The sequence below is a fragment of the Polypterus senegalus genome, chromosome 12 (genome assembly GCF_016835505.1).
Source record: "Polypterus senegalus isolate Bchr_013 chromosome 12, ASM1683550v1, whole genome shotgun sequence".
In the NCBI taxonomy this organism is placed as follows: domain Eukaryota; kingdom Metazoa; phylum Chordata; class Cladistia; order Polypteriformes; family Polypteridae; genus Polypterus; species Polypterus senegalus.
In genome coordinates this window covers 151,561,957-151,588,460 of record NC_053165.1, presented here as the reverse complement: position 1 = coordinate 151,588,460, position 26,504 = coordinate 151,561,957, and the positions used below count along the sequence as shown (strand labels likewise).

The 26,504-nt window shown below is 40.6% G+C and overlaps 1 protein-coding gene and 1 long non-coding RNA gene across 5 annotated transcripts in view; one reads left to right on the top strand and one right to left on the bottom strand.

Moving 5' to 3' along the window:
* Positions 1 to 964: 964 nt before the first annotated feature.
* On the bottom strand, positions 965 to 11,961 carry LOC120541796. The gene is made up of 3 exons (XR_005636077.1): positions 11,860 to 11,961; positions 6,992 to 7,101; positions 965 to 1,217 (listed from the first exon to the last, which is right to left on the bottom strand). It is a non-coding gene; the product is annotated as an uncharacterized LOC120541796 (long non-coding RNA).
* A 117-nt stretch (positions 11,962 to 12,078) lies between these two features.
* The window catches only part of dmxl2 (Dmx-like 2), a 142,611-nt gene continuing 128,185 nt past the window's right edge, over positions 12,079 to 26,504 (top strand). For all 4 annotated transcript variants that reach the window (XM_039770331.1, XM_039770328.1, XM_039770329.1 and 1 more), the window contains exon 1: positions 12,079 to 12,484. In XM_039770331.1, coding sequence (XP_039626265.1) covers positions 12,398 to 12,484 — 87 coding nt within the window. In that variant the 5' untranslated portion in view covers positions 12,079 to 12,397. The remainder of the gene's footprint in view (positions 12,485 to 26,504) is intronic.

Below are 26,504 nucleotides of genomic sequence, written 5' to 3'. Positions count from 1 at the left end.
CTACTTTTTCAAACAACTGTACAGCTCTGATCAGTGGCAAAGTTGTTCAGTTCAAAATATTAGTTGGAGCTGCTTTGGGCATTCCATGTCAAAGTACCTAAACTAATGCAGTCCTATATCAAACTGGCTCATTCGCCTTGTGATCGTCTTCTCCGATACACCATATAGATCTGCAATCTGTCGTACTTTTAAACCGCATAACAGAAGGTGTTCTATTGACTCAGCTGAAAATTTCTTTGTATCAGTATACTGCTGCTGGATTATGTGAATTTCCCCTTGGGATTAATAAAGTATCTATCTATCTATCTATCTATCTATCTATCTATCTATCTATCTATCTATCTATCTATCTATCTATCATATACGGCCTTTCATATCTATCTATCTATCTATCTATCTATCTATCTATCTATCTATCTATCTATCTATCTATCTATCTATCTATCTATCTATCTATCTATCGAATGTCAAAGGATGGACGTCCAGAGCAGGGTGCTGCGTCACCTGAACTGGAGTGTAGTCGAGTCCGTTCCACCTGTTCTTCGATAATTTCAAAAACAGTTTCATCTATATCGGAGTCTAAAAGGGCCGCCAACATTGTAATTTCTTCCAATACATCTTCAATTCTCTCTCTGAAATACGTAATATCTTCGGCAGAATCCATTTCATCGGCAGTAGTAAGCATTTTTCTAATTAATTCTTGTGCTATCGATTCACCAATCAGTAACTAGAGGGCATGTTAGAGCCCACCCTCTCAACTTTGACGAGTGAAAGTGACAGTTTTATTTCAAGTTGTATTTCATGACGGTTTGCAGGAATGTTACGGACAAAATGAAATAAATAAATAAGCAACGAAAAACATATTTCGTGACACATTTATTTATTTATGCTCTCATTTCATGACATATTTATTTATTAAGGCTCTCATTTCATGACACATTTATTTATTTATGCTCACATTTCACAGTACTTTTATTTATTTACGCATTTATTTATTTATTTCATTTTGTCCGAAATATTCCTCCATAGAACTGAACTGACTGGATGGTGAAATGATGGTGGCTTTAAAGGCCAAAATCGAAGTGCCGTTGACTGTGGTGCCGGAACCGGAAGTGACATCATCTATGGTGCCAGAAACCGGAAGTGACGTTGTCCGTGGGACCGAAATCAGAAGTGACGTCATTGATGGTGCACCTGGTAGGTTTTCCATATATATCCTGCAGAGATAACAGAAGTAGGATTAGTGCACCCTGCCACCCCCTGGCCTGGCGGGTAATTACCTCGACTTGGTCCACTCGCACATGTGTGACAACGCATATATAAATAAACCAGGAGACACCAAAACAATTGTGCCCCTAAAATTTGAGAGCACATACAATATGAAGAACATGTGACGTGGAAAATTTCAAATTAATTTCAGAAAGCCTCTTCTATAGAGAAGCTAAAGAAAAGGAAATGTCATGTCATTTACTAACCAGCTTAATGCAGACTAGGGTTGTATGGCTGGTGCCTATACAGTACAGTTTATTTTTTGTATAGCCCAAAATCACACAGGAAGTGCCGCAATGGGCTTTAACAGGCCCTGCCTCTTGAGAAGACAAGGAAAAACTCCCAAAAAACCTTGTAGGGAAAATGGAAGAAACCTTGGGAAAGGCAGTTCAAAGAGAGACTCCTTTCCAGGTAGGTCGGGCGTGCAGTGGGTGTCAAAAGAAGGGGGTCAATACAATACAATACACAGAACAGAACAAATCCTTAATACAGCATAATAATAAAAATTTTAGAAGTACGGAGCAGAATTTAACAGTAGATGATATCACATAATAAGATTTGGATATTTTTAGAGTCCTGGAGACCTCATCCATCAAGCTGCCTCCCCATTTGGCCATTCCATGGCTGAAACGTTGCTCCGATGAAAGGACCCCACTTTCCCATGATTCCTGTGATCCTCCTATCTCAGCTAGCACAGGGTGCAAAGCAGGAACAAACCCTGGACAGGGTGCCACACCAGGGCTGGTTTAGCAATCAACAGTTCACCTAAACCTGCATGTCTTTGGACTGTGGAGCACCGGAGGAAAGAAAGGGGGAAGAACATGCAAACTCCACACAGGGAGGACCCGGGAAGCGAACCCTGGTGTTCTTACTGTGAGGCAGCAGCGCTACCACTGAAAAGGAAATGTTACCATATGATTAATTTTCATTCTTCTCCACATTTTCTAGGTACAGTGCCTTTAAAAGGTATTCCCCCACCAGGATGTTTTCACATTTTTTTGTTATACAGTACAACATTGAATTGCAGTGGATTTATTTTGGCCTTTTTTGACACATTTTGACTCTTTAATATTAATGTGAAAATGCATATTGTGTGTTTGCCCTGCGATGGACTGGCGCCCTGTCTAGGATTTGTTCCTGCTTTGTGTACCAATGCTGGCTTGGATAGCCTCCGGTACCCCCTGTGACCCTGTGCAGGGCAAAGTGGGTTAGACAATGACTGACTTATGACTGTTCTCAATCTACTTCCCCTGAATTTAACCTACTACTGCAAACAAAGTGAAAGAAGGAAATTCCTCTGCGTTTTTTTTTTTTTTTTAACAGAGCTAATGTTTGATCATCCAGCCCATTAGCGAAGTATTTTGGTAACTGCAGGACTGTGACTAAACAAAAAAAAGTGCTTATTTCAAGCATTAGCCTCTTCTTGGCTTTTAAATCTTCCCTTTTCCTCTCCTTGCTTATTCAAACCAACACTGATCAGCAACTTAAGACCCCCTTGTCATGCTGTGAAGCGATGCTTCAAGAGATCATTTCACTGAAAGAAGATGCAAAAAGATAAAGCGAGGTGTGGGAAGATTGTTCACAAGGGAGACATGCTAATTGGGGAAGCTGAAGTGAGATTTCCACCTTTGAGATGCAATCGAAAAACACACACAGACACATCCAGAGTGTGTTACTGAGATCATGTGACTGGAGGAGCTGTCAGGAGAGGCGTCCTCCTCATATTGTTCTTTAGGCTCAGGGAGCAGGGTGTACAGGCTCACTCCGCCAGCTAATACAGCACTGGATTTCTAAAACCTTTAGGATGATATGTAGAACATGGCTGTACCTCAACTCATACTGCTGCTGAGACAATCGCATCGAGAAAGACGAGCACTGCAGATGTTTGTACTTCTAAGGACTTGTCTAGATAGTGTCATACGTGCGTGTCAGAGGATCACCCTCCAAGTTCTTAATGAGAGGGGGCGCTGCTGCTAAATATCTTGTCTTTCATTTCTTACATAGTAACAATAACACTAATAATACATTTTATTTATATAGCGCCTTTCCCATGTTGTGCGGAATAACCGCCCAGTGAGGACAACTGACTCCACCCCTTCCAGTCCATCTTTATATATATATATATATATATATAGTCACACACGAGCGATTAGGGAGCAGCTAAAAAACCCAACGAGCAGCACGAAACCTCAAGGCAGGGGATGACGACAGTGTACTAACCGATCTCTCTTTTATTTCAACAGGAAAGACGAGAAAACACCGCCATAACCTGAAGTCCATGCTGCTTCCGGGTTCCCTTCTTTTCTTCCAGTCCTCCTGTGATGACGTCATGCATCCCAAGATCCCCAGTGCCTCCTTTCCCAGCTATTCCATTTTTGTTCCCACCTCACAAATGGTCCATGTTGTCTCCCATTCAATGTCTGTATTGCATCTTCTGTGAACTGACTGTAAAAACCAAAATACGGGGATGGATTCCCCAACCCTTAACGGCTGTGTTATTGTGTTTCTTTTACAATACTGTATATATATATATATATATATATATATATATATATATATATATATATATATATATATATATATATATGTATATATGTATACATATATACAGTGCATCCAGAAAGTATTCACAGCACATCACTTTTTCCACATTTTGTTATGTTACAGCCTTATTCCAAAATGGATGAAATTCATTTTTTTCCTCAGAATTCTACACACAACATCCCATAATGACAACGTGAAAAAAGTTTACTTGAGGTAAACGGCCGGATATATATATATAATATATAATATATATATACTGTATATATATATATATATATATACTGTATATATATATATATATATATATATATATATATAAAATCAAACGTCTGTTTGTCTGTCCTTTTTTCACGAGAGAACTACTTAAAGGATTTAGATCGGGATTTTTTCTATAATTTGCTTGAACATTCCAGTTGATTATGCGACTTCTCTCATAGTGCTAAGTATCATAGTTCGCTTGTGGTACCGATTTATTTGAGCGAATCCGAGAGACTGCAGGCTGAGGGGAGGGGGAAATGGGCAGGGCCCTCCTCACTCATGCGCCAGCCTCCGCTCGAGTCGCTCTGCTTCTCACCATGTGTTGAAGCGCACCTTGTCTCCACTTAGCTAGCAATACCTGTTTGTTCATCAGACATTATCATCTAGAGATTATTAAAGAGTAATGTTTGATGTTTTTAAAAGAGAGATCACAATTATGTGTGTTTTAGTGGGTACCTGCTCATTGGCAGAGATATCAGAGCCACATACTCTTCTCCCCACGCGTTGGGGGTTCTCCCGTCAGAGCTGAACATGATCAGATACAGTGCCAACGTTTGACGTCGGAGCGTGCCTACTTTCTTCTTGGCCAGAATTACATTTTTTTTTTAAATTGATTTTTAATGTTTGTCCTGTTTCACTACTGCGTGGGCAGAGCCACTGGGACAGCTAATGAGCTATAAAAACATGACGGCCAAGAAGCAGGCATCACTTCTATTTATTGCAACCAGAGCTAAGAAGATAATCTTCAGACATGTGAGCCTTAATAATACCAGCCACATTATTCTGGTGGCCATGTTTTTTTTTTTTGTTTCCTTCTTTGTCATCAAGCATTATTTTGGGTAAATTGGGATACAGTAGCTGGGTTGGCACCCAAAATGTAATTTTTTTTGAGCCTGTTATTCCCTCAGATGACCACAATAGTTCTAGGGGAATGCCATACTATAAATGTATAAATAAGGATGAAGAACGACCCTCCTTGGCCTTCATCAGGCACACTGAGACTAATGCAAGTATCCTGCCATAAAAAAGAAGAAAAACAGGGAGCTTCCTCTTTCAGTGTGTGTGATTCAGCAGTGCAAAGTGTTTTACGTCTGGCACGTCTGTCTGAGACACAGAGATTAGAAGCCTGTTTTTCAAAACAGTGCATGTACTGTCGCATGTGACGCCTTCCCAAGATAAATTTATATACACTGTGCAATGGAACAATGGTCTATTTCATACATAATGAAACAAAGTAGGAGCAGGAATGATTAAGTCATAGAAATACACAGTACAAATTAAAAATGAGTTACATTTATATAGCACATTTCAATGTGCTTTACAGAGACAGTGGTGGAGGTGCCAGGAAGGAAGGACAGGCAACCTGGCCAGGATAAAGGAAAGATTCCTTCCCAGCCAGGATACTATAATGGATGGACTGAACGAACAGGCATGTTGGGAGCAGTTCATTCGACTAAACAATAGGTGGCTGTGTTCCTCACGGCTAAACCCAAATAAGACACCTACAGGGTGGCATGGGAGTTGGGGTCCTTGCATCCCACCAGAGGGTGCTGTTGGGGGAGGACTGCCCTGGTTTCCACTCAACACAGTTCTCGGGTTGAATTTAAAAGAGAGCCCGCCACCTCACTTAGCTGAGTCAGAGTAGAGGTGGAAGGATATTTGTGACTTGAAGTGTTTTGCTGGTATTCTGATGAAGAAGGTGTTTTTGTCAAATAAAATTTGAACCTGGAATTGCATTGAGAATTACTGTGTCTGAGGTTTGGAGCTCAGTGGCGCCCCTTGTGGTTACAGTGGAGAGCCGCCTCAACCTCCACCAATGTGTAGCATCCACCTGCATGATGTGACGGCAGTTCATCATACATTAGCTATTAGGGGGTGAAGGGGTGAGAGAGATAGATAGTCAGTAAGGGGTAGGGGATGCTTAGGGGGCCTGACCAGGATGTGGTGGGCAATTTCGCAAGGACTTCAATGTACATCTTATTCTTTTTTCCAAAAGATACCCAGGGATCTTTTTATGATTCCCATAGAGTCAGGACCTCAGTTTTACGTGTTGTCCGAAGGACGGTGACATTTATTGCAGCACAGTGTTCCCGTCACTGTACTGGGGCATTGGGATCCACATAGAGACCACAGGGTAAGCACTGCCTGCTGGCATCAGCAAACAGCTCTACCACCAGCAACCCAAACTTTACCTAGTTGGTCTCACATCTAAATACTAGCCGGGCCCAAATACGCTAAGCTTCAGGTGGATGACCTGTTTTGAAGTGCAGGGTCTGAATACTTGGATCAACGTGATAGTTTAGGTTTTGCTTTGGGCCCTCCCACACCATAACCTATTATCTATGGATGAAAAGCGAAAGCTTTAGGTGTGTGAGAAATTTCAATCTCCGGTTTTCGACTGATCTCGACGTTGTAGGGTCCCCTGATACACGAAAACATCGATATCTTGATGATGGGTGTGTGTGTGTCACAGTTTCTTGAAGACGGTCTAGAGCTAAAATGGCTGGATGGAAAAATCCCAAACTCGAAACTTAAGCCTGTTATGAGATGACGATGTGCTGATTAGGTTTTGAGTCAAATGGTGCAAGAGAAAGAGGCGCTCTAGATGAACTCTCAAATACCGTAAATCTGCAATTAATTACGGATTCTTCTCGTCAATTGCTATTATAGTGACTTATGATCAGAACGATTAGCACCAGAGCGGTAAATAATGGCTGAAATGTTATAGAATAGTTCAGCTAGGGTGCAAAGCCTACTGACGCTCATGTCCGAATTTTTTACCTTTAATAAGGATGGTATGACTGCTGGTTAGATTGAATTTTTATATTCTAAAACATAGAATAGAAACCTACTATGAATCATTCAGTGTTCTCTTAAAAGCATTTTTTGACTCTTAACTTTAGTGAGAATTAATACATACTTAGTCCATCTTGTAATTCCATGGGCATGCAGATAAGTCAGTGTTCCTTCCCAGGAGTGTTTTTACCCCAGTGGTCTATGTGTCTGGATATGCTGTCAATTCCTATGATCCTGCATAACAAAAAAATCAAATTTGGTAAATGAATGGACTGATATTTTACTAAGAATTATTATAGTAATAATAACCTATAGTAATAGTAATAACCTATAGGGTGGCACAGTGGTGAGTGAGTCTCACAGCGCCCCGGGTTCATCTGAGTCTTGTCTGTACACTCTTGGTATGTTTCTGTATGCAATTTGCTCACAACCCTCCCAAGATGTTTTTATTTTTTATTATAACATTTCATTTTATTGTCAAAAAGCAGAACAATACAACGAAATACTACTCAATCAAATATAATAATAAGCATAACAGATACAATTCACTTCAAAATCAATCTGGAGAAAACAAAAGAAAGATAGAAAAACAACGAAAAACCAAAATTCAATTGCCACCCAAGAAAAGATTAAAAGAAGTGAGACACAAGCACAAAGTCGTTACTAAATATAATAGGACAATTAGTAGCTGTCACGAAATAAATAGCCCAAAAAGACCATCATTTTTGATGAAGCTTCCCCATATAATCTCCTGCCGTGGAGAAATAAAAAAAATGATATTTGGTCAGTTTGTAAAAAAAAAAACACAGTTGAAAATGAGAGATACAGCAACGGTCGTTTATATAGCAAATGAACAGGAAACAACACGGACAAAACGGCAAATGGAAGTGACATGGAGACCGGAAAAAGGAAGTGGAGATTGGCCGGAAGTGACATGATCGGGAGGGGCCGGAAGTGGAGGAAGGAAGCCAGTTAGGGATTTTGTTTTCCTCATACTGGAGTGGAAAAGTAAGATTAGACTTCAGGAGGTGTGTGGGAAGAGGAGAAAAGGCATTGACACTCGATTCCAGTCCCCCAAGCTTCACGTTCTCGCTGCTTTTTGGACCCTTTGGCTGCCCCCTAAGCTAGTGTGTGTGATATAGCGTAAGAAATTATTAAGGCATGCTTTTCCTAAAATTATTATACTTAATTCTTGCCATGTCGTAAAAACATTTTGGAAAATGGACATAACCTCAAACAGAGGATTTGATTTTTTTTTCTAATCTGAGATAACAAAGAACATTGCTTACCTGCTTAGTTACAGAAGGTGGGCTGGGATTCTTCCAGTTGAGCAAGATACGTCTATGTGCTAGTAGGGTATTATAGGATATTACAATTGATATTATTATCACTGTTAAGGAGTGATTGTCTGATAAGTATATAAAGATTATTGTCCAAAGGCATTTCCAAAGCATGTGATGCTGGAGCTCGATAGCAATGCTCACAAGTTAGATCTTGCCCTGGGTACATTTTAGGCAATTTTAATTGAGATATATGTGATTGATGAAAGATTTTTAATAGAAATATGGAATGCTTCTGAACAAATCCAAATCGTATTATGTGATATCATCTACTTTTGAATTCTTGCTCTGTACTTGTAATATTTCTATTGTACTATTGTATTGTATTGAGGATTACATGTCTTCTGTTCTGTCTATTGTATTGCATTTCCCCCCTTATTTTGACACTCGCCTACCCGGAAAGGGGTCTCTCTTTGAACTGCCTTTCCCAAGGTTTCTTCCATTTTCTTTTCCTACAAGGGAAATACTTTTAAGCGATTCTATTAACTGTCTTTGACAGGTAGCATGGCTAGTAGATATACATTGTGGAGGATCAGCCCGACCCCAGACAGAGACGCAGACTCCCAATGTCCAAACAGCACACACAATTTTATTTTTTGTTTTCTCCTGCACCCAGCACCAAATATGGCTCTCCTTTCTCTTATATCATTTTTCTGCTGCCTCCATTCCTCTCCCGCAAGCTCTGCCCTCTGTCTCACGACTCCGGCTCCCTGAATGGAATGAGGCGGCCACTTTTATATTACACCAAGATGTGCTCCAGGTGCACTCTGATGATTTTCCTGCTGCACTTCCTGATGTGGCGGAAGTGCCGCATGGGCACCCGGAAGCACTCCAGGTGTGCACGGATTCTCTTCCGGCAGCACTTCCTGGTGTGGCAGAAGTGCTGCGGTTCATGGCTCTGGAACCGTCCAGGCGCACTCCCGACGGTGGCCACAGGGCCCCACAGAGTTCAGCTTCCAAGCACCAGTCTCGCGGCCCCGATGCAAACCAGGGGGCTTGCCCTCTTGTGTCCCGTGTGAGATATTGACTCTGTTCCAGTCCATCCATTCTCCAGGTGTCTCGGTGGGGTAAGGTCTCCGGTCGTCCACCACAACATCTGTATATATGGCATAGAACATATATACTGTGCATCATGCAGCTGTTAGGCACGAGTGACTGCTGAGTAGCATTATAAGCCATGGGTAACAATTGTCCCCTGATACAGTGAAGGTGCCAGTGCTATTGGTCATAAGGCAAATGTGACAAATTCCAGTGCCTCACAATTAACTTCATGTCAGTTGAAAAATGCCCCTAATTTCCCCCGAATGGTCACTAAACACTTGTAGGAGAGTTTGTTTCTGCATAATTCTGAAGAGTAGCAAAATGTTACATCTGTCCACACAGACTTTGTTTCCTGTAAATAATCTTGGTATTTTCACTCTTTGTAAAATCTTTTCCAGTGTTATTACTTGAAATCGCCAACCCACACCAGGAATGCTCATGCACCTGTCAGTATGAATGGCTGTTAACTTTTAACATGACCTGAGGGCGGAAAAAAAACCAAACTGTTCCAGAATCTTCTATTGCTGTGAGTACTAATGGAATACTCAATGCAAAAATGTTTTTACAGTATGTTACTTAGCCCATGTAATTTGTAGTCATGGTTGGGAACAATTTTAAATCTAATGCTTTTGTGGAGAACAGATGTAATGATGTTTCTGACAGAACGGGAGTCTATGGTGTCTAATGCTGGACAACAAAATGTCTACAAAAAAAATCTCACATTACTTGTAGTCCACGAGTCAAGTGATCCAGTTGTATGTTCACTACAGGCAAAACACATGGAGTTTTTGCTAATAGATTGTTAAATAAATACCTCTTGAAATTAAAGGAGTCCAAAAATAGGAAGCCCCTTCACACAGGATTAGGCTTTTGAATTGAAGACAGGACTCTTGACCAATGAAGGAGAGAGAGAAGCAGGTCTCCTGACAGCTCCTGCTGGTGTAGAAAATCACACTGGCCATCACAGTGTTATAGAAGATATGAAGGCTGTCACGTCCCACATTAAAGGAACGCAGTCTCCTAAGCAAAAGAGCCTGCTCTGCCCTTTCTTCTGTGCTCCTCTGTGTTACAAGACCAGTCCAAGCTGTCATTAATGAGGACCCCCAAATACCTGTAGGAGTGGACCACCTCTACATCCAGTCCTTGAACAGTGACTGGACACAGAGCATCTTTGGTGTGACAAAAGTCAATTACCACTTTCTTGGTTTTGCTGATGCTAAGATGCAGACACTTCTCTTTGCACCAAAAAACAAAGTCCGCCATCTGACTCCTCTCCTCTGCCTCATCCCCTTTATCAATACACTCCATAAATGTAGAATCATCTGAAATGGGCAGTGGGATGGTTGCTTTCCGGGGTCATGTATTCATACTGTACATGAGGTGACAGCATCCTTTTGGGGGAACTCCTATTTGTAACCCTGCAGGGCATATTGGGAGCCGTAGTCCTGAGAGACAGCCCTGTTGAGGTATTTGGGTGTCTCCAAGGGAAGCTGTAGGGGAATGCTGTCCCTGCTTTGGGGAACTTCTAAATGGCCCAAACGTGCTTCTGATGGGGAATGCTTTGACCCCGTAAGTACTCCCGTGTCCAGCATAAAAGATGGCACCTGATGACTGGTGAGTCAGAGTCACGAGGCAGCAGATGATACTCGTGGAGGAGTGGTGGAAGGAAATGGAAGGTAATTGATTGTGCATTATTTATTGTGCTAGACTGATTGAACCTTGCTAAGTGTCTGGTATTTGGGGCTCGGGGGGCGCCCCCTGGTGGTCATAATGTATTTATAACCTTTCTACACAGTAATGAGCTCAAGCACACTAGTAAATCCACTAAGCATTTAGGAGCATTGAATTTCCCCTTGGGGATTAATAAAGTACCTATCTAAGCAATGGATATTTAAAAAAAAAAACAGAAATGGAGGACTAGCCAAATAATTGCTCTGATTTGAATCCCATTGAAATGTTGTGGGGAAATTTGAAACGGGCAATGCATGCAAGAAAACCAGCAAACCTCTTGCACCTGAAGGAATTTGGAGGCATTTGTACTGAGTTGATGTCAGAGACCAGTGGGCATTTATGTAATATGCCTACAAGATGACATTTCTGCTAAAGGGGGAAATACGTCCTTCTGAGGTCAAGGGTGGAGTTTCTTCTTCCTCAGTAGGCAATTACAACTATTGACATTTTTTTTTTAAATAAATTATTAAAAAATTTAAATTTTCTTTTGTTTTTAATCAAATATGTCACCTTGCGCTGCATAAAGTTCTACTGTTTGCTTGTTCAAATATGTGGAAGGGGTCAATACTTTCCATGGGGTGTATTTACTTTTTCACACGTCTGTAAACCTGACTCGCGCATGTGTAATGTAAGGATGGATGGTCAACCACGCTCGCAAGCAAGGAAGTACGAGATCAGAGCTTCCACTGCTTGAGGGACATTACGTTAAGAGGCCCGTGGTACGAGGTCGCTATCACGTCATCGCTTCACCAGAAGCCACAAACTATCATGGCTGTAACTGGAAACGCCGTCCAGGTGGAGATACCAAGAACAATTACTTAAATGAGTATATGACACTAGGTTTAAAAACATTCGTTTACTGCTTTTGGAGATAACCTACCTTTAATTAATACATTTTCCGCACGCTCTGAAGAAGTGAAGTGCGTAATCGCGCTCTCAGGCGCTTCTCTCGTGAGCCGCTATGCCAGATGATTGTGGGAGAAGGCGGAGGAACAGTTGAGGTTGTCGGCAGGCGCACGCGCGCTCGACAACCCAGAGCAGTCCAGGTGGCGCGCTTTTGCGCGTGCGCGTTGAGCGTAGTGCAGCAGCCAGTCTTCCGTTTTTTTTTTAACCAAAGGGGTGCAATCCGGCCATTTGAGCCCGACACCCAGCTGAAACGAGGAGAAACATCGTTTGGGCGCTGAAAACAGTAGCGGTGGACAAAGCGACGTAAACGAAAGTGTTCAGTTTTATCAGCAATTCGTTTTTTTATTGTTTTAACGACGGTTTTGTTTTTAGCATACTCAGTGTGAATGGCTCAAATGTGCACGAAGAGGAGGCCGACTATGGACGGATGAGCTTTCTACCGCACAGCGACATCCAAGAGGGAGGAAGAGTGTCACTGTAAATAATTAAGTGTCCTCTTGCCCTATGGAAAAATGCATTTGCATCAAGTGCTGACCGGAGCTGTCAACCCGGGGGACAATTGTTATTCCGTCGGCAGCGTCAATGACATCCCATTTACGGTAAGTGCATGAAACCTGCAACTCCAAGGGCTTTAAATGCCTAGTGCGGGCGCACTGCAAAGTCCGAAGGACAGCATCCTCCGCATCTCGCGTTTAAATGAAATGCTGGTAGATTTTGTGCGGAACTTGGCTTTACTTGCAGAACTGTCCCCGCGCGTCACTTGCTTTAAGCAGCATTCCTCTTTTACTGATGTGTGTCAGAATGATTGAAACCGGTGAAGGTCTGCAGTTGTTTAGGTACGAGAAATTCTAACAAAATCCAGTTTACTGCCCGACATCTAAATGACCGATCGAGCCACGAGTACGACACGTAGATCAAGCAAAAGGCGAACCTTTATATTCCCAATCCCTCGTACTGGTAAATTCAGGAAACGTTTCATGTTTTGATAAGGCGTTTAGAAACATTTAATGGAATACCTCGCATCCCACTGTTTAAGGCCTAGGATATGATGTTAAACATCAGCTATCTTATTTCATCAATTACATTCGTTCATTTTCCACTCTAGTACGCATACACAAGACACATTTCACGTCGACAGTCCATTCAACACTACAGTCGAGCACACATATACACTGGAAACACTTGGTGGTCACCGGCAGGCAAAAATTTTTTGATAAACTGGAAAAAAAGGAAAGGTCTGTTCAGCAAATAGAGAAATGCTGTTAATGAGTTACTTGGCTGTCATTTTAACAGGTAACATCAATCTCCTAATCTCTGACTATTGTAGTCCCTTTCATTGCAATCAGAGTCATGAAGCATTTTAGGGGTAAAACAAGAATAAGAACTGAAAACAAAAAGCGAGATGATAATAATAATACCTAGGCACCTTTCCAAGCACTCACGGACACTGAACAATAGATAATACACAAATTATAAAAAAAAATACAGAACTTAAAATCAGGCAGAACAAGTCTAATCCAAGAGAATAAGCCGTTTTAAACAGATGAGTTTTAAGTTTACATCTGAAAAGTGAGAATGAATCAATATTTCTAAGCTCGGATGGTAATGAGTTCCAAAGCTGGGTAGCAGAGCAGCTGAATGCTCTGCACCCCATGGTGGTAAGATGGGCGAAGGGGCACAGTCAAGTGGATCTAAGGGTGCGGGAGGGAATGGCAACATGGAGAGGTAAGGTTGTGGAGGGCCTTAAATGTTAACAGGAGAATTTTGAAGTCAATACAGAACTTAAGCCAGTGAAGCTGGTGCAAGATGGTGAGCAGCTGAATTCTGGACCAGTTGAAACTTATAAAGACCAATGAAAAGGGAACACTAACAATGTCTGCCTGAAGAAGGGGCCTGAGTTGCCTCGAAAAGCTTGCATGTTGTAATCTTTTTGGTTAGCCAATAAAAGGTGTCATTTTGTGTGACGTCTCACTGCCACACAAAGCTAAATATGGAGCCTTATCATCCACAATTATTATTACTTCACCCTTCGTAACATTCAAGGCAGGTAAAGCGCTTGACACCACGATTGTTATTACTGCCCTCATCATATCATTCAAGACAAGTAAGAGCTTGACCGCAGTTTCATTTAACCCCGAACGGCGATAAAAATAAGGTAATACAAATACCTACACACATTTCAGGCATTTCCACACCATATCCAAGACTACTGGTTTAAAAAAAAAAATACAAAACGGAGTACAGTACACACGTTCACGTTTCTTCAAAATGTTATCAGCCATAAGGGTGCAGTAGTTTGTTTTGTTGCCTCACAGATTCTGTATCTTTTGGATCAAGTACGACTCTTTGCTGTCGGCTTAGTATTTTTTTTTTCTTCAGGTACTCCAGTTTAACTCTCACTACCCACAGATACAGTATGTGTTGGGTTAATTGGTAATTTGGAATTTGTCCTCCTGTACGTGGGGATGCTTGCTTGAGTGGGCCAGTGACGGAGTATTTCCGTACTTTGGGTGGGCTTGTGGCATGCACCCGACTGTGCTTGAATTGATCCAAGCTTTTCATCATCCAGAACTGGATTAAAAGGGTTTCAGAATAATATGTTTTCTGTCCTAAGGTAGATTAAAAGATAAAAGGATAAAAAATCGTTTTTAGTGTTATGTTATTAAATTGCATTTATTTACAATATGAGTGGTACATTTACCGTATTGGGAATACTGAGTCACATTTAAATGTTTTCACTGCACATTCTGCTTTTCTTCTTTTATGTAAAGTCCAAATCAAGTGGAAAATAAACATGCTTAAAGTCGAATTGGTGACTCTATATTATCCCACAATGGCAGAGTGTGGGTTTTTGTCTTGCTTGGTAGGGGAGGTCATACCCCATTAGGGTTGCTTTGTAACTCAGTATTCATGTATCTGTAGAGTGTGATGTGCCAAACAAAAAAAGAAAACTCCCCTGTCTGAAGACATTTTGCTTTGTCGATTGGTTCCCTTATATTGGACTGGTGTGAGTAGGCTGTGATGGCCTGGCATTCTTGCATTATTATGTCCATCTCTCCCATGATGCAATGCGCCTCCTCCAAAAACTTGTACTAGAAACGTGGGTTCAGATGCTGGATTTTTTTTTTTTTTTTTTGCAAATGGTTCATGTCTTGTTCTCCTGTGAAGTCATCTGCTGCATGAGTCAGTGTGCATTTTCCATCAATTCAATCACTGAACCCAGTTAATTCATTGTAGGGGTCAGTGGAGTTGGAGTTTGTCTCAGCAGCACGAGGGAAGAACCAGAGCTTTATGATCTGAGATTAGATTAACGCACACTTTGTGCCATTAAAGGCAGCGTGACATCAGGAGGCACATCTGAACCTTAAAAGCCATTCATTTTACATTCAGGTGACATTAAGACCATACAATCTTTTCTGTTATGCATCAGAAGGTGTATTAAAAGATTATTTAAATGTCTGATTTTGAAGCCAAAGTTAAAGGTTTACAGAGTTAAATAATTCTCCATTGTTACACCCAGAACTAGATGTCATGCCTGCCAGCAAACAAAAGTGGTCTATAAGGTTGGTAAAAACTGTAAATATCCTGAGGTAGAAATCTTAAGACTACCCGGTGTATTCTTTGAACCGTTTTTCTGGCAGAAATAGGATGCCGGTTGTGAAAAGAAAAAAAAAAAATAATATTCTGGATGTAATGAATTAATCATTTGAGCAGCTGCTTTCTTGGATCAGTTGTCAAAGTCGCATGGCAGTTGCTTCAGTACTACAACCCTGAATGAAAAGTTAGATGGAATAGTAGTCCATGTTAGAGGAAACGAGAGGCCGAGCAAGGTGTTGAGAGGTAGAGACATTCTATTCATAGGGTCCATCTCTTTTGCGCTATGATGGAGCAACAGGCCCGAATATGTGAATAAATAAGCTGATTGAAAGAGAGAGGGTCATCCCTGGGCTCCTGACTGTGCAGCATTAAGCTTAACAATATGTCAGATAATTCAAGTGTTAACAACTTGATAGCAGTAGTAATACCATACATGCTACAATGTTATAAATATCAGTTCACAAACTACCTGACAGGAGATCTAATATTAGGTAGTCAATGTTTATTCGTAAGTTGCGTAATATTTTCTTTGTGTAATTGTTTTCTAGATTTTCTTTAAACCGTGTTTCCTCTGTTAGCTATTGAATATACCAATGGACTAAACACTTTACAGTGAACAGTGGAAAAGGCCTTGGGAAATCGAGACAGATGGATAATCAGCTTTGAAAATTTAAATAGGAGAAATTTGCCTTGCTTCAACCATGCATGAAACCTGTAGTGTCAATTCGGTAATCGCATCCGGCAGCTGAACTTTAATCCGTGGTCTTCAAGGTGTCATCGTCTCGTGTGAAGTAAATACAGTTTCTAAATGCTATACCTTTTCTGTAATTCCATTCCCTGGCTGTAATATATAAACTTCCTTAATAATAAATTTATTTTTTTTGTTCTTTATTTCATCTTATACAGTTTCTTATATTAGGAATTTGTTATTTTTCGCATACCCCTTGGGTTCAGAGCGCAGGGTCAGTCATTGTACAGCAGCCCTGGAGCAATTGAAGGTTAAGGGCCTTGCTGAAGGGCCCAGCAGAGTAGGATCTCTTTTGGCAGTGAAACTGGCAACCTTTGGGATACCAGCGCAGATCCTTAGCCTCCGTGCCACCACTCCGCCCTTTGGTAATAATTGAGAAGTTACCTCATTGATAGTAATAAAAATAAGTCTGAAATATTTATTTTGGCATAATAAATTTGAGGTGGTCCATTGGTAGGTGTTGCTACTTCCAAGCTCCAGCTGGGTTTGAATGCTATTATAGGCACAGTCTGTACATTTTGCATGTTCTCTCCTTGACTCTGTGCATTTTTGCTTGCCAGTACAAAGGGTATGCCGATTTAAAGGATATCTCTCAACAGGCCTGCCGTGTGTGATTCTGTCATCAGTGGTTCCCAAATTCGATCCTGGGGACCCACTGTGGCTGCAGGGATTTGTTCCAATCAGATTCACAATTGGTGATAATAATCAATAACAACTAATCTCATTTAATTAGCTGGTCTTTTTTTTTACTCTTCTCGTTATTCTGCATTCAGAAAAACACAACTGTATAGTTTTTACATTTATAAGATATTTAGAAATATTTCTAGTTTTTTCTAAAGCTATAAATGCTTAACTCTCTTTGGTTGTTTTCCTATTATTTTCCCCTTTTCCTGTGTTGTTTGCTCCCTTCATTTTACCCTAATAGTGACCATTAACAACCAGCACAGCAGACACCCGCAATGATGAAAGTAGCAATGACTTCTGTGTCAGACTCGCTAATTAGTAAATAATCAATTAAATAACCAGAACACCTGGAAAAATTAGGTTGAAAATACTTTTAACGACTTAGAAAAAACAAAACAAAAAAAAAACCAACATATTCCCCATATTACTACAACTTTCCCATATAACAGCTTATTACATTTTAATAAATATGTAACAAACGTAGTTTGTATTTTCTACATTGACTCCAAAACACAGAAACTGGGGAAATAATGCCTCACTTAAATAGGCTAAGAGTCCAATGAAAAATGGAAGTTGCAGCCCCCTGCAGCCAGAGTGGATCCCCAGGATCGAGTTTGGGAAGCTCTGGTATACATAAGTGTATCCACTGATGGGCTAGTGCCCTGTCAAAGGCACCTTGTACCCTGTGCTGCTTTTAAGGACTCTGGCAACTCTGAACCTATTAAGCAGGCTGGCAAATGAATGAATGGCTGTATATACTAGGGCAGGGGTGTCGAACTCTGGGCCTGGAGGGCCGCAGTGGCTGCAGGTTTTCATTCTAGCCCTTCTCCTAATCAGTGAGCATTTTTCACTGCTAATTAATTCCTTTTCCTTTCTTTTTAATAGCCCTGTTTTTAAGAATTCAGTCCTCTGAATGTATTCGTTTCTGCATTAAATGGCAGCCAAAGAGAAATGAAATGTGAAACGAGCCAACAGATGACCAGCTAAACCAATGTCACTCCAAACAGTCTCTTAATGAGAAGTCCAATTCTTGCTGTTAATTAAGCCTGTTATTTAACTCCCGTTGCTGTTCTCCTTCTGCTACATCAGACATTTCCGAAACTGTTGATTTTTCTGATTTTTTCCTAAGAACACCGTCAAGATGTTTTGGTGACCTGAGAGATCAGCCTTACCGAGACCATCACCTGTCTTTATTTTCACATATTGTGTGATGGGCACAGGTGAGCTGGTCATGTGGCGTCTTGTTTTGTGTCTCATTATTATTTGGCAGCTAATTAAGGAAAATGAAACAACTAAGGGGCCTGAGTCAAGTGAATTAAAAATAAGGCAAAAGAAGTTAATTAGCAGCAAAAACTGGTCACTAATGAAGAAGATGGTTAGAATGAAAACCTGCAGCCACTGTGGCCCTCCAGGACTGGAGTTTGACACCCGTGTACTAGGGAATTCCTAAAAAAAAAATAACTCTGATTTTATTTACAAGTGCTATTACTATCATCACTCCTTGCACTCCTTTTGATGTTGCTTACCAATGTGTTAAATTTGTAAATTTTCTTCCTAAATGCTAATTTTGAAGTGTCCTAAAGTTCTTACTGATTTACATTCCTGTTAGGATTATTAACACGTGTCAGTACTGTATTAAATTTCACATTTTATTTATTTTAGAAATTAAAAATATTCTTTTAATTTTGAAGTGTTCTAAAGTTCTTACTGATTTACAGCCCTGTTAGGATTATTAACACATGTCAGTATTAAATTTCACATTTCATTTAGTTTAGAAACTAAAAATATTATTTTTTGCACAAGTCTATTGTATCTTCTTTAGATCCTTTAACCAACGGTCACAGGAGAGATGAGGCACAATATTGTTTTTTGCAGGCCCTTTAGCATTACGTTTACCCCCAGAAAAACAAGCCAAAATATTGCATTTTATTCCAACAAGAAAAATGTTATAACATGTAACAGAAACATGTAGATAGCAAAATGTCAACATATATACCGTTGGAAAGATATGTCTAATGTCCACTGCTGTACTGATGCAGATTTTGTACATCTGTCCTTCGTGTGACATGTTTTGAAACGGTCACCAACTCACAGCTCGATGTTATAATCAGAACACTAGAAGTGTGTTTCTTTGGGCAATTTTTTAATAACCATTTCTTCTATTGCTTGCACACAAGAGAGTAAAATGTCACTGTTTGAAGTACACGATTGACATACAGGCTGTGTTATTGTACAGTCATAGCAAAAAGTTTTGAGAATGACCCAAGTGTTGGTTTTCACAAAGTTTGCTGCTTCAGTGTTTTTTAGATCTTTTTGTCAGATGTTTCTATGATATAGTGAAGTCAAATCACAAGAATTTCATAAGTTTCAAAGGCTTTTATTGGCAATTACATGAAGTTTATGCAGAGTCCATATTTGAAGTGTTGGCCCTTCTTTCTTTTTCAAGACCTCTGCCTGTCAATCAACTTCTGGGCCCAATCCTGTCTAATGGCAGCCCATTCTTACATAATCAATGCTTAGAGTTTGTCAGAATTTGGCGGTTTTTGTTTGTCCACCCGCCTCTTGAGGATTGACCACAAGTTCTCAATGGGATTAAGGTCTGGTTAGGTTCCTGGCAATGGACTCCAAAATTTCAGTGTTTTGTTCCACGAGACACTTAGTTGTCACTTTTGCCTTATGGTCCAGTGCTCCATCATGCTGGAAAAGGCATTGTTGGTCCCCAAACTGTTCTTGGATGGTTGGGAGAAGTTGCTCTCGGAGGATGTTTCGGTCCCATTCTTTATTCATGTAGGCTACCTAAGTGCAAGGCTTGGTGACTCCTGTATTTTCCTCTGACGTGAACATTGACAGTTGCTGCATTATGAACAGTGCTTAGGGAGCTAACATTTTCTTTACCATGCACTTGAACTCCATCATTTTGCCTTTTGACAGGCAGTTACTGTTGCAGCTTGGTGAAGCTTCACGTGATCAAACTGACCAGGCATATTACGCTAAAACAGTCACATAGTGCTGTATGCATCAGTTTCACTATGAGTGTCAATGCCTGATTCACATGATCATCACTATCGCTCAGTTCCAGCAATGGTTCAATTTCAGTTTGTTCCAAAAATAGCTTTACGGATTTTTGTTTTCCATTGTGGTTTTGGTTAAAGGCTCTGCCCAACTCATGAATATTGATGAGTTACCATAGAGTTCCCTTAAAGTGGCAGAATGCATTGAAATATTCATGATATTTTGAAACATGATGTTATTTCATCCACTAGATGGCACTTCAAGAGTTACTCTGGCTCAACATTGTAAAGCAGACCATTACACGTCACCTCGAGTCTGCCTCCAGTTTAGCCACATTTGCATATGATATCGAGCCTGGGTCACGCTCGAGGTCTATAAAGAAATGAGTGAGGAACTTGACTGACCTGCACAGGGCCCTGACCTCAACCCGATAGGACACATTTGGGATGAATGCGAGCGAGCCAGGCCTTCTCGTCCAACATCAGTGCCTGATCTCACAAATGCTCTCCTGGTCATAAATTCCCATAAAGAGTTCCCAGACGGGTTGAAGCTGTTATAGCTGCAAAGGATGGGCCAACTCCATATTAAAGCCTATTTATTAAGAATGGGATGTCATTAAAGTTCATGTGTGTGTAAAGGCAGGCGCCCCAATACTTTTAGCAGTATAGTGTAGCTTATTATTTTTGAAGGTGCTTAATCCAATTCCAAGTGACATGGCCTAATCATGGCAACACCAGGGTCAAGTCAAGAATCATCCTGTCCATCAAAGGACTCGCCCATTGCTCACAGCCATATGCAAACTCACAAGATCCAATTTGTGACTGTAAATTAAACTAACGTGAATGTCTTTGGCACGCAGGAGAACACCAGAGAATGTGCAAACTCTACACAGATAGTGACAAGGGGTGGGATTTGAAGTCAGTATGCTTAAATCACGTGAAAGGAGTTGAATTAATCTTACGAAAGTGTGTATATTTGTAGAAGCCATAGCTATTAGAACACTATTAAATATCAACACTTAACTGGCTAATTGTTATAATAAGCCCAAAGATTCATAAGTGGCCAACTTCTCCATTAGGATTTCCATCTATATAATGTGACTCATCACTTCTGCATTCATCTGTTTTCTTATTCTGGTTTTTCCATTACAAGATTGTGGTGAGCACTGAGCAAAAGACAAGAAACCGACACTGGATAACTTGGCAGTCTATCACGTGACACACTACTGTCTCACACTGGGCCAGTTTAAAGTGGCTAAATACCTGAATGGCTTTGACATGGAATGAGTACCTATGGAAGATGCCTTCTCGTATGTAGAGAGGATATAAACTCTATACCTTTACGCAACCAGAAATCAAATTCAGAATGTTTTGTGCAGAAGGAACACAAATCGTTACACCACCATGCAGCACTACATAGTTCAGTGGTGTCAATCTGAAGCCTCTTTAATGTCATCAATATTCCAAACATGTTACATGCTGCCCACGATGACTGTTCCCTTTCTCAAACACTACCTTTAATGTATGTTTCTTGTATAGATTCTATCCTTAATTGACATTTACACTTGGCATTCAAATGCCTCTCTAGCGTTTGTCGTGTTTATGCACAACAAAACAGACCGCAGCCACTAACCTGTAATTAGAATGAAAGCAAGCTGCTCATAATAGCCCAACAAGAAAAAGTGAGAACAAGGCGAGACGCTACACTGCTATAAAAAAACTTTTAGTGTTTTAACAAGATGTAAAAGATGTGAGCGCTTCATGAAGAAAAGATTAGCTCAGTTTCACACCACCAGCTGCATTTCCTTTTTAAAGCTGCTCAAGAATCACTGCTGGCTACCAGTCCTTCTGATGCATACCTGACTGCTACCGCCGCCACCACCCTACACTATTCTTTTGTTTTTTCCTTTACTTAATTGTTTTTTTTTTTATTTTATTAATTGAATTTATTAAAAGTATACTCAGCAAAAAAAGAAACGTCCCTTTTCCAGGACTGTGTATTTCAACAATAATGTTTTAAAAATCCAAATAACTTTCCAGATCTTCATTGTAAAGTGTTTAAACAATGTTTTCCATGCATGTTCAATTAACCCTAATCAATTAATTAACATGCACCTGTGGAATGGTCGATAAGACCTTAACAGCTTACAGAAAGTAGGCATTTAAGGTCACAGTTCTAAAAACGCAGGACACTAAAGAGACTTGTCTACCGACTGTGAAAAACACCCAAAGAAAGATGCCCAGGGTCCCTGCTCATCTGCGTGAACGTGCCTTAGGCATGCTGCAGGGAGGCATGAGGACTGCTGAATAAATTGCCATGTCCGCACTGTGAGACGCCTAAGACAGCGCTACAGGGAGACAGGAAGGACAGCTGATCATCCTCGCAGTGGAAGACCACGTGTAACAACACCTGCACAGGATCGGTACATCCGAATATCACACCTGCGTGACAGGTACAGGATGGCCACAACAACTGCCCGAGTCACACCAGGAACACACAATCCCTCCATCAGTGCTCAGACTGTCCGCAGTAGGCTGAGAGAGGCCGGACTGAGGGCTTGTAGGCCTGTTGTAAGGCAGGTCCTTACCAGACATCACCAGCAACAACGCCGCCTATGGGCACAAACCCACCTTCGCTGGACCAGACAGGAGTGGCAAAAAGTGCTCTTCACTGATGAGTCACGGTTTTGTCTCACCAGGGGTGATGGACGGATTCGTGTTTATCGTCGAAGGAATGAGCGTTACACCGAGGCCTGTACCCTGGAGCGGAATCGATTTGGATCGATGGCTAGGGCCATTCCCCCCAGAAATGTCCAGGAACTTGCAGGTGCCTTGGTGGAAGAGTGGGGTAACATCTCACAGCAAGAACTGACAAATCTGGTCCAGTCCATGAGGAGGAGATGCACTGCAGTACTTCAAGCAGCTGGTGGCCACACCACATACTGACTGGTACTTTTGATTTTGAGCCTCCCTTCATTCAGGGACACATTGTGAAACATTTTTAGTTTATGTCTTATGGTGTTGACTCTTTTAGTGTTCATACAAATATTTACACATTAAGTTTACTGAAAGTAAAAACAGTTGAAAGTCAGAGGACGTTTCCTTTTTTGCTGAGTATATAGAACATCCCATACAATCAAGTCAAACTTAACAAAACTAAAATCAAATCAATCCCCACCCATGAGAAAGAGAAGAAGGCCAACAGCCAGAGCAAAATTAGTAGTAAAGAGAGAAGGAGTCTTTTACCTCCAGTATGAATGCTTATTCTAAAATGTTATTGATTAGGTCCTGCCAGGTTTAAAAAAAAAAAAAAAGTTTTGCATAGATCTTCTAAGTGAGAGTTTATTTTTTCCCAAATTCAAATAGTATATGATATCAGTTAGCCACTGACTTAAAATAGATGAGTTAGGATTCTTCCAGTTGAGCAAAATAAGCAAGCATGGGAGACCCAATACCTCCCCCTGGACGCTAAATGGCAACCTCCCTGGGTTGCAGCAGTGCCTCGGACTCCCGCATGGCTTCATGGGAGGTGGAGTTTGGTGCAGCCGTGTTGGGTTCTGCAGGCGCCGCCAGGGGGTGCTGGAGTGGAAGCTGCTGGGCCCTTACGGGCAGTAGTTGTGTCACACCCGGACGTGCAGCCGGGTGTCAGCAATCAAGCACCAGGAGCACTTCTGGGTGCCTAATACAAGGAGCCAGCGACCACCATTCAGGTGCCAGAGTCGGGAGGAGGAGGATGAAGCTGTCTAGGAGGAGCGGAGGACAACTTTTTACTTTATTGGTGTTTTGGTGTGTGCTGTGCTTGGGACTGTGTACTGCCTGTTGGACACGGGGACGACGTGCCCACAGGTGAAGAAAAATAAAAAAGTTGTTTTATTTTACGTGTGCCTCCGTGTCCAGTCTTTGTCGGGTTGGCTCCATATATAGCGCCTTTCACAAGGCCAATACAGTTTGTTTATCCTTTAACTCCACTTCCACTTTAAGCCCATCTGTGAGCCCACCAAACACGGCTGTTAATGGGTTACGAGTGATTACGACACCAAGCCTGTCTGATAGGCATTTAAAAAGTTTTGGTCCAGAATGATGTTGATTTGGTGCAGGCCCAAAACTTGTGGGTCAGTGAAGCTGGGGCTTGATTGCAACGTTCGCAGGTTGGTGTTGGAAACATTTTGGACAATTTCAAGCGAGAGAGATAAGCTTGATAAAAGATTTTAAGTTGAATAATTGAATGTTTTGTACATATGGAGCTCGAATGAATTCTGTGCTTGGCTGCCGTCCACTCCACTTTATTTAATTGTTATATGTGGATGGAAAATGCATTTGCGTGACTGTTTCTGACCAACTCTGAATGTGGTCTGTGTGCTCAATAGCCAGTATATCCATTGTTTTAACGAGGTCACGTGCCATTGATCGTGGTGCACTAAATAGTGCTGGTGTTAACAGATGTACTTTGTTTTAGCAGCAAATTCTCTATTGTGTCTGGTCTGCCGCACCTGACTTGACTGCTGACCAGGGTACCCTTGACAGGTGGTCTTCCAACTCCTAGGGTGCCAGTGCACTAGGTTTCACAGGGGCGTTCTTTTTAATCGAATGTCACTCTTTATTTATTTTCTTCAGGTGCAAGGTTGCAGTTGTATTTTTCTTTTACTACGGTGTCCTTCTTTAGCACATGTATCCTTTATCTTCTCAACCATATTTCATCATTGCTTGATGCTGATTTTGGACATGCACACTACACAGATTTTTCTTTCCGTAGCTTTAATTTTTTTTTTTAAGACCAGTGGGCTGCCATTTGGAGTGGTTTCAGGATCACTTATGTGTCCATTATAAATCTTCATAATATGAGTAACAAAATACTCCCAAGGCTGGAGTTCTGCATGGTTGCTGAACTGGTCATCATACACTTTACAACCTTAGCATTGCATATTTAATGTATATTTATTATGCCTGTTGTATGTTTGTTATTATATCTTAGTACCAAAATGAACAATTTGTAAATTTAATGAAAATTTTACAAAACCCCCAATCATACAACGTAGTCATCGTTTGTCTTTTTATTATTATTACTATTATTATTATTATTATTATTATCATGCTTATTTTAACTTCACCTATTTGTTGTCTGGTACAAATCTTGTAATCAATATTTAACCCACTTCAAATGACTTGCGATGAGAATACATGAATCAATAATCAGTCAGACAGTCAGTCATTCTCCAGCCCGCTGGGGGATCTGCTGGAACCAGTCCCAGCCAGCACTGGGCACAAGGGAAGAACAAACAGTTTCACTAATTAATCAATTAATCCATGTTAATGAAGAAATGAACTATGAAGAATAGCTAAAGATTTCACCAATAGATGGCGCTAGTAACGGATAGAAATATTAACTCTTTCAGGGCTGACGTCGACTTTTGTTGAAAGGAGGAGTTGATGATAATCTGTAACCGACTCTAAACTGTGACAAAACCAACTGTTACATTTTAGTTGGACTCTCGTTGCTAGAAGAAAAGTTAGATTCGTTGGTTTGACCGAGACTTCCTGCACTCTCATGAGTAGCATGGTGCACACAACGGCAAAAATGGCCCTGACATCTGGCGAGAGATCGAAACAAATGTGTAAAGCAATATACTCCGTGGACGGCATCTTGTATGTTATCTCTGAACTGGACTATGACTTGTCGGACTCAATTTTTGATACAAGTGATCGAAAACGAATGTGAGGTTCCAGCTTCAGCTGACTGGTGCCCAGCTAGCCGTGGTACTAACGATGTTTGCCAGGGAGGATTGCCACGTAACAATGATAAGAGGCAGAAACCAGATTGTAATGCACTGCGACCATGACAGATGCTGCTGTCCCAGTCACACGAAGACAGCCTGGCAGAAAACCCGCCACATATTCTTGGCAAACTGGCAGCCACAGCATGCAGCAATAGACGTTTATGTTGATTTCTGAGTGAAACTGTTGTTTTTTGGAAAAAATATTTAGCCCTCAAAGAGTTAAAGGAAGTGTTAAAATATTGATTACTAAATTATACTAAAACAAACCCAAGACTAAAAAGTTGAAAATAATATATATATAAAAAAAATACTTTTTTAAAAACCACGCTTATATTAAGTTAAAAAGTGTACTAAAAAGTAAAAATATAAGTCTCTCATACATCACTCGTAAGATAAAAGCGTGGGTGCTTTTCATCAATCAACATTAAAAAAACACTTCTTAAAATCTTAGCAAAAGCGCCCATGCTTTTATTTTATGAGTGATGTATGAGAGACTTATTTTTTTTATTTTTTAGTACACTTTTTAACTTAATATAAGCGTGGTTTTTAAAAAGTATGTTTATGTGTGTGTATATATATATAATTAACTAAATGTATTATCATGTAACTTTTAAACCTAGTATTTTCTTTTTAAAGTGAAACTACCATCAGTTAACCTACTGTTCATGTTATATTTATATATTAATAGTGCAGATGCCCAGCTGTCTCTTGGGTTGGAAAAAAGTGAAACAGTTTCCGTTTATTATTTGGCAATTTATATTGTTCAAAAGTCAAACTGCCATTATTAACGGTAAACAGATTATAC